This window comes from Myotis brandtii, unplaced genomic scaffold, assembly GCF_000412655.1.
Source record: "Myotis brandtii unplaced genomic scaffold, ASM41265v1 scaffold601, whole genome shotgun sequence".
NCBI classification, from domain to species: Eukaryota; Metazoa; Chordata; class Mammalia; order Chiroptera; family Vespertilionidae; genus Myotis; species Myotis brandtii.
In genome coordinates this window covers 1,003,057-1,011,013 of record NW_005370276.1, presented here as the reverse complement: position 1 = coordinate 1,011,013, position 7,957 = coordinate 1,003,057, and the positions used below count along the sequence as shown (strand labels likewise).

Here is a 7,957-nt window from a genome sequence, read left to right as displayed (position 1 = left end):
AAGGAGATCACAGGAAGCCTGACTCCTTCCAGGGCCTCATCCCCCCTCCCCCCCGCATCTGGTCTAGGAGGGTGGTGCTAGGTGGACCCAACCAGCCCTAGTGGTGGGGCTGTCACAGGGGTTGAAGGTCAGGAATCAGGGCATTTCTGGGCCCCAGTACCTCCAGCCAGGAGACCACGGTGGGGCCATCCCAGGCAGCAAAGGGCAGGCCCTGGCGGCAGGCCTCCTCCAGCAGTTCATGCCTGGGAAGAGGGGGCCAGGGCAGGAGCTCTCAGGGGCGGAGACACCCAGCCCTCCTGGGTGGCCCCCTTCACCACAACCCCCTCTCAAAACACTTGTTATGAGTGTAGGAAACCTGGCAGGAGGTTCCAACAAAACGCATGTGGATCTTTGTAAGTCCCCCCCTCCCCCCCCACTCCCACACTCACTTCCTCTTGTTTCTGCGGTCCTTGTCTCCTGGGCCTGTCAGCTTGGCTAGCCCCAGAGGGTCGGCGGCCAACGTCTCATCTGAGGGTGTTCCAGCTGGAGGCAGGGAGGGGCCAAAATTTGGAGAGTCTCAGGGGGAAGCAGACTATTTCATGCTGGGGGTGGTGAGAAGGAAGCCAGGAGACCAGAGGCCCCAAGGGAATAGTCAATGAGGCCACAGAGAGGGAGTGATCGAGCCAGACAGGGACCAATGTCACCTCCCAGGCAATAAATTGGAGATAACCCCAAAATAGGGCATCCATTGGCCTGGCCTTGTCAGGGTGGCAGTGGTGTGCTGGCAAGTGTTTAGCTGGCCCCGTGAGGAGGAAGGAGCTATTCCTTGATTTGTAGCCTTTGCCCATCTCTATGGTGTGAATAATCCCACTGTGCCGATTTCAAGCTGCCAATGTGATGTCAAGCAACTCACAAAATGCCTGAAAATTTAACTACTGGCTCTCACAAGCCGATACAAGAAGGCTCCAGCACACCAGGTGCTCTGCCTTTAGGATTCGCCTCCCTAAATGGGAAATGACATAACAATATGATTTAGCCCTCCAGTCACTCAAGCAGGCCACGGAGGGCTCTTTCTGCCCCCCACCCCCAACCCTACCCTGCCTTCCTCTGCCAAGTTCTGTCCCTTCTACATTGTAAATGAATTACCAAATCAATGAGGACATGAATGAATGTCAAGTGAATATGTAAAGAAGAAGGAAGAAACAAAGGAAGGATGGAAGGATGGAAGGAAGGAAGGAAGGAAGGAAGGAAGGAAGGAAGGAAGGAAGGAAGGAAGGAAGGAAGGAAGGAAGGAAGGAAGGAAGGAAGGAAGGAAGGAAGGAAGGAAGGAAGGAAGGAAGGAAGGAAGGAAGGAAGGAAGGAAGGAAGGAAGGAAGGAAGGAAGGAAGGAAGGAAGGAAGGAAGGAAGGAAGGAAGGAAGGAAGGAAGGAAGGAAGGAAGGAAGGAAGGAAGGAAGGAAGGAAGGAAGGAAGGAAGGAAGGAAGGAAGGAAGGAAGGAAGGAAGGAAGGAAGGAAGGAAGGAAGGAAGGAAGGAAGGAAGGAAGGAAGGAAGGAAGGAAGGAAGGAAGGAAGGAAGGAAGGAAGGAAGGAAGGAAGGAAGGAAGGAAGGAAGGAAGGAAGGAAGGAAGGAAGGAAGGAAGGAAGGAAGGAAGGAAGGAAGGAAGGAAGGAAGGAAGGAAGGAAGGAAGGAAGGAAGGAAGGAAGGAAGGAAGGAAGGAAGGAAGGAAGGAAGGAAGGAAGGAAGGAAGGAAGGAAGGAAGGAAGGAAGGAAGGAAGGAAGGAAGGAAGGAAGGAAGGAAGGAAGGAAGGAAGGAAGGAAGGAAGGAAGGAAGGAAGGAAGGAAGGAAGGAAGGAAGGAAGGAAGGAAGGAAGGAAGGAAGGAAGGAAGGAAGGAAGGAAGGAAGGAAGGAAGGAAGGAAGGAAGGAAGGAAGGAAGGAAGGAAGGAAGGAAGGAAGGAAGGAAGGAAGGAAGGAAGGAAGGAAGGAAGGAAGGAAGGAAGGAAGGAAGGAAGGAAGGAAGGAAGGAAGGAAGGAAGGAAGGAAGGAAGGAAGGAAGGAAGGAAGGATGGAAGGATGGAAGGAAGGAAGGAAGGAAGGAAGGAAGGAAGGAAGGAAGGAAGGAAGGAAGGAAGGGGTAGAATCGGGGTACTCACCCAGAGAGGAACTGTCCCGTCCTGGTGGTCCCATTCGCCCCTTCTCCTTCTTGCCAAAGAGACGACCTATGGATGACTTGATGCTCTTCTTCTTGGGGGCTTTGTGCAGGGAATCTTGGGTGCCCTCACTGGAGGAGCAGGACAGGGTGAGGGCAGACCCCCTCTGGGATGCGTCCTTTCATCCCAAGTCTTTGTCCACTCCCATTTCATCCTCCCGAGCAAGCCCATCCCTGTCCCATCTCTTGTCCCTGCTGACCTTCCCCGTGAGGGCCCCCCATCTTCCAGGGATCCTGCCTGCAGTGCCAAGGCCTGGGTCATTCTCTCTAGGCGGGCAGAGCGGGGCGTGGGAGGCGGGGTGTCTCCTGGGATGGCTGGCCCCTCCCCTCGTGGAGCCCCAGCTTCATCCTTGGGGACATGATTCTGGGGATAGAGAAGTAGAGAGGCTGGATTAAGTTGGAGTCATATTGCGGGTTCCTCATTAACTAAAATATCTACTGGGGAATGTATGAGGCATCCCTGGTTTGGGGAACCATTTCTGAAGGTAGCCTAGGCCAAGTGGGATGAAACGTAAAGCGAAAGATTACAGTCCCACCGGAGCTAAAGCCCATATTGATAGTTTCATAGCTTATGGTGTCAGAAGTGGGATCTGTGTGGCCCCAAGGAAAGCCACTAGGTTACAGGTTCTGAAAGCAGAAAAGCTTGGGTTTCGGGCAATAAAATAAGATTAATATCCGTTATGCATCCCTCAAAGGTTAATTATGAGGATATAATGGCAGTTCTCAAACGTATGTTCAGTCACAGAAGCATTTTTTAAAAATCACTTGCAGAAACGTAATGCATAAAACTGGTAAAGGTAGACCAGATCTAACTAAAATACAAGTTAGGATTCAGGAGCCCAGTGGCTCAGTCCTCCCTTTGCCCTTTGAGTTGGGATTTTTAGGGAAGATGAGGTTGCTTTTGAAAACCACTGGTGTGAGAAGTTATTGTTGCTAGCTGTTGGGGAACCCTGTTTCTGACCTCCTACCCACCCCACCAAGCTAAGGAGACTTCAGAACACTTACAGCTTTGTCGGCGCCCTCACGGGCAGGACTAGGGGGTGCCAGACGGGGTGTTGAGTGACCGGAGCTGGGAGGGGAAGGACTGGCAAGGGTAGAGGTGGTGAGGGAGGGGGGCAGTGAGCAGCTACTGCGGTAGCGGCCCAGTGAGTCCAGGGCAGAGCCAGATACCCGGCTCTCCAGTTCTTCTGCCCTTTGTTCTGTTGTCTCCTTCTCCTCTTGGATTAGCCTGAGGAGGGAAAGGGGGAGACTGGTGAGAGGACTGAGGCAGACGATGGGAGAGGGAGTCTGAGGATCCCAATGAGCCAGAAAGCTTAGGGAGGCAAAAATAATTCTGAAGAAGGCATAATGAGGTTAGAGGGTCTTGGTGGATTCGTGATGTGAATCCACCAAGATTCAAGGGGGGTTAGGGGTCATGATGGGCTCAGGAGGTCAGGGAAGTAGATTAGAGACAATGATCAGGGTCTGCATCAGGATGACCCTGATGATAACCAAGTGGTTCTGGAAAATCATAAAGGGATTTTTTTATGGGAAAGAGATCAAGTTTCAAGGAGGACAACAAGAGCAAATTCATAAGATCCAGATGAGATCTGGGATTCAGAGGTCAACCTAGGATCTGGGAAAGTCTTAGAATCACTTTGTATATGAGAGTTGATTACTCAAGTCAGAACAAGTTTGAATGGAAGATGGTAGTCATGTTGGTATATTTGCTGGGTCCATGGAGGGTGTATTATTAGAGAACTAGAGGCCTGGTACACGAATTCGTGCACGGGTGGGGTCCCTCAGCCTGGCCAGCGATTGGGCTGATCAGGGCCATATGGTGGGAGGTTGGCCGGCTGGGGGGAGGGTCCTCGGGAGGTTGGCTGTGGGAGCACACTGACCACCAGGGGGCAACTCCTGCATCGAGTGTCTGCCCCCTGGTGGTCAGTGTGTGTCATAGCTACCAGCCAGTCATCTGGTCATAATGGTCACTTAGGCTTTTATATACAGTGGGGCCTTGACTTACGAGTGTCCCGACTAACGAGTTTTTTGAGATACCAGCTTTCTCTCGGCCGATTTTTTGCATTGAGTTGATAGAGTAATTTGAGTTAACGAGCTCCTTAAGGAGCTCGGTCTCGGAACGAATTAAACTCGTAAGTCAAGGCCCCACTGTATATAGATTGCTAAATAAGATAGTTACTGGGGAATTGGGGTGTACTTTATATAATGGGTGAGTCTTCATAAGTTGAGAATTCTTGTTATATATTATCTGTTGGGTAGAAATTCTTGGTATGGAGAATTGCAGTTCTTGATGTGTTAAAGTGAGGCTCTTGGCGTTTTGGGATGGGGTGCTTGTGTTGAGAATCTTGGGGGACCAGGATTCTCTGGGTACTGTTTGTGTGAAGCCATTAAATCCATGGTGTCCTGGAGGATTGTTGATGTACTGGATTGAGAATTTTGGTATTTGGAGGTTTAGTCTTTGCTGTGTTGGGAAATTGTGAGTACTTAACTGAGGGATATATATATGTATATCTCATATACGAGACTCCTGGGGGATCCCTGGATACTGGAGGGAATGTCGGGCTGGGAAAAATCCCTTGAGGACCGTGGGAGAGGAGATAGGCTCTGGCCTTCACAGCAGACTCCACAGCGAGGGGGGCTGTGGACTGAGCCCAGGCAGGGCCGAGCCGCGGGACGGGGCCGGTGCTCACTTGATCTCCTTGTTGATCGCTTCCAGCTGCTCCTGCAGCATGATGGCCAGTGTCTGCACATCGGCCTGCCCGCTGGGGGAGAGCAGCTCAGCCCCAAACATCCCCTCCGCCTCCTCCTCATCTGAGCCATCCAGTTCCCCGGGAAACGGGGGCGGCATGGACCCCGCAGGGGCGGACCGCTCCCACTCCTGTGTCTGTGTGGAGAGAGGGGCCCCCGGTGGGCAGGGGAGGAGATTGGCCCTGGGTTGTCCTTCACCTCTCCTGACCTGGCCCGCCCTCCGGACCCCGCCCACGTCCGACACTGACTGCCCCCACCCTGTGATGGAGCCCTCACCTTTTTCCAGCTCTGCTTTGTCTCTTGATGGTCCCTTTCCTGAACCACCCCAACCCCCTGATTTCACTGTTTTCTTTGGCTCAACTCACTCACTTTCTTCACTTAACCCCACCCATTCTAAGATGCTACACCCTGCCCACCATCCCCCGGAACCCGACCCCCTCACCACCCCATCATTCCTCTAAGGTTCTCACCAGGCAGCGGGATTTCCACGAAGAGACATCCAGGCACGTGGGGAAGAGGGAGTTGTGGGAGAAGGACAGAAGACAGCATGGGTCCGGGAGACCCTGCTTCTCAGCCCGGCCCCCTCCCGAGCCCCGACCGATAGACCCCAGTTCCCACTGTTGCCCGCCCAAGCCCTGCTCAACCCAGGCCCCAGCAGTGGCTGCTGACCTTGGAGGGCTCATCCTTGACCCCTGACCAGCGGCTCCTCTTGCCTGCTCGGCCACTGCCAGCCCCATAGGGGTCCAGGTGGGCACCGGAAGGTAACGTAGGTGCCTGGGAATAACGGAGCTCCAGGGCGCTGCCAGGGAGAGACCTGTGGGCATGGAGAAGACAGTCAGAGCCCTGGCTGGTGTGGCTCAGCTGGTCCAGTGCTGTCCCGTGCCCTGAGAGGTCATCGGTTCCATTCCAGTCGGGGCACATGCCCAGGTTTCAGGTTCAATCCCTGGTGGAGGGGGGGTATGCAGGAGGCAGCTGATCGATGTTTCTCTCTCTCTCTTTAAAAAGCAATAAAAAAATATATTTTAAAAAATATTAATAAAGAAGAAGGCAGAGACTAAGGGGTCAAGAAAAGAAGAGCTGAGCCCTGGTCAGTGTGGCTCCGTTGGTCAAGCGCTGTCCTGTGTACTGAAAGGTCACAGGCCTGATTCCTGGTCAGGGCACATGCCTGGGTTGTGGGCTCGATCCCCCATAGGGGGCATGCAGGAGGCAATCCAATGATGCTATCACATCACATTGATGTTTCTCTTTCCCTCTCCCTTCCCCTCTCTCTAAAAAAATCTATTTAAAATTTTTTTTTAAAAGAAAGAAAAGAAAGCTGAGGTAGGAAAGGGCCTTTGGTCAGGAGATTAAGAGAGGGGTCTGAGGTCAAAGGTCAGGGAAAAGGATCTGGTAGTCAGTGGTCATGAAGTCAGGGGTCAAAACTAAAAGAGATCCGTGGAAGTCTCCGGAAGACAGGCAGCGGGTGCAGTGGGTGTCGGGGAGGCCTAGGGATCAGAAAGGATGAGCCTGGCCAAGGGGGCCCGTGGGGAGAGGGGGGCAGGAGCGCTGCTGTCACCTGGAGTAGGAGGACGGAGGCCTCCCCCGCAGCTGGTCGATCTCCATCTGCATTCGCTCCATCTCCGCCAGGAGCTGCTCCTGTGGGGACGGGTCAGAGGGGTCAGGTCAGCATGTGCCCAGGGCACAGCCCTCCCAGCTGGTTCCGACCCAGCAGGGCCCGCCATTGCCCGGTCCTCCCGCCAGGCCCCGCCATACTTTGTTGAGCAGCAGCTCGTCCTGCAGTTTCTTCATGTTGGCAATCTCCTCACTCAGTGAGTTCTGTGGGGGACAGGGGTGCAGTGAGGGGGGGGGAGCCTGAGAGGGACATGGTCTGGGGGTCCGAGAGGAGCCCCATGAATGAGGTGTGCATGAATGGTGAGCTGGAGCACATGGGGGTTGTGGGTTCAAAGATGCAGCGGGGTGGGGGATCCCGTTCCTGGGAGCCCCAGAATTCCTGTGTAATCGGAGGATTCAGTTTGAGGGTCCCTAGGATAAGAGGCTTGGGGAAAAGCCAAGAACTCAGGGTACAGGTGCCCCAGAATTCAGCTCTTGGGGGGTTTAGGTGAAAGAGTGGTCCCTGCATTACGGCAGAGAAGTCTGTCGGATGCGGGAGGCCCAGGTTCAGGGGGATCTCAGATAATGGGTCTGGGGAAACGATCCGGGGCCCAGGGATTTGGGCAAGAGGTGGCCCAGGATGCAGGGTTATCAGAGTGCTGGCTTGGGGTGCACCTTCTCCTCCAGCGCCCCCATCCGCTCCTTGAGGTGAAGCTGTAGCCGTTCGTTGGACTCGCTCAGCAGTTTGTCCACTGTCTCGGACAGCCGCTTATTGTGGTCATCGTTCATCTTCTCCCGCTGCCTGGCCTGCCCCAAGGAGAAGGGGACCGAGGGTGCTCAAACCCACCTGGTCCAGAGCGGAGCCCCTGCTGAGCTCCTCCCACTGCCCCAGGCCCCGCCCCCGCCTCCAGGCCCCGCCCCTCGCCTTCGCTGCATTAGCCCGTTCGTTCTCTCACCCGCTGCAGTTCTTGGTTCTTCTCCTCCAGCTGGGCCTCCAGCTGCCTGAGACGCTCCTCGAAATTCCCATGGCGTTCCTCAGCCTAGAGAGGATGGAAGGAACCATGACATCTGACTTGGCGCCCCTGGGACCCAGGCAGGCTCCAGTCCCACTTCCTCCAAGAGAGGTACCAGGCCGGGCCTTCGTCCACGGGCGGGCCGTGTTCCTTTCCTCAGTTCATGTTCCAGGCCATCCATCCTTTCAGTCCAAACTAGAGAACTCCTCCCCCCACTCCCCCGTCCAGACCTCCAGACCCTGCCCCCATTCCAAGTTTTATCCCTTCCCCAATCCCCAGGCTCTGATTTTTCATCCAAAATCCAGGCTGCAGGTCTGCGACCCCTCCAGAATCCAGGCTCCGCCCCCTCCTCCGGGCCCCGCCCAATCCAGACTCCAGGCCCCGCCCCATTCTCCAGACCCCAGGCCCCGCCCCTCCT

At 54.7% G+C, this 7,957-nt stretch overlaps 1 protein-coding gene across 1 annotated transcript in view; it reads right to left on the bottom strand.

The window, feature by feature from the left end:
- The window catches only part of PPFIA3 (protein tyrosine phosphatase, receptor type, f polypeptide (PTPRF), interacting protein (liprin), alpha 3), a 28,412-nt gene that overhangs the window by 15,622 nt on the left and 4,833 nt on the right, over positions 1–7,957 (bottom strand). Inside the window, exons 8-18 of the mRNA XM_014550429.1 lie at positions 7,483–7,566; positions 7,202–7,333; positions 6,689–6,751; positions 6,492–6,571; positions 5,606–5,750; positions 4,879–5,066; positions 3,194–3,416; positions 2,389–2,552; positions 2,133–2,260; positions 429–522; positions 161–242 (exon numbers count right to left, since the gene is read on the bottom strand). Of these exons, the coding sequence (XP_014405915.1) occupies positions 161–242; positions 429–522; positions 2,133–2,260; positions 2,389–2,552; positions 3,194–3,416; positions 4,879–5,066; positions 5,606–5,750; positions 6,492–6,571; positions 6,689–6,751; positions 7,202–7,333; positions 7,483–7,566 (1,383 nt within the window). The remainder of the gene's footprint in view (positions 1–160; positions 243–428; positions 523–2,132; positions 2,261–2,388; positions 2,553–3,193; positions 3,417–4,878; positions 5,067–5,605; positions 5,751–6,491; positions 6,572–6,688; positions 6,752–7,201; positions 7,334–7,482; positions 7,567–7,957) is intronic.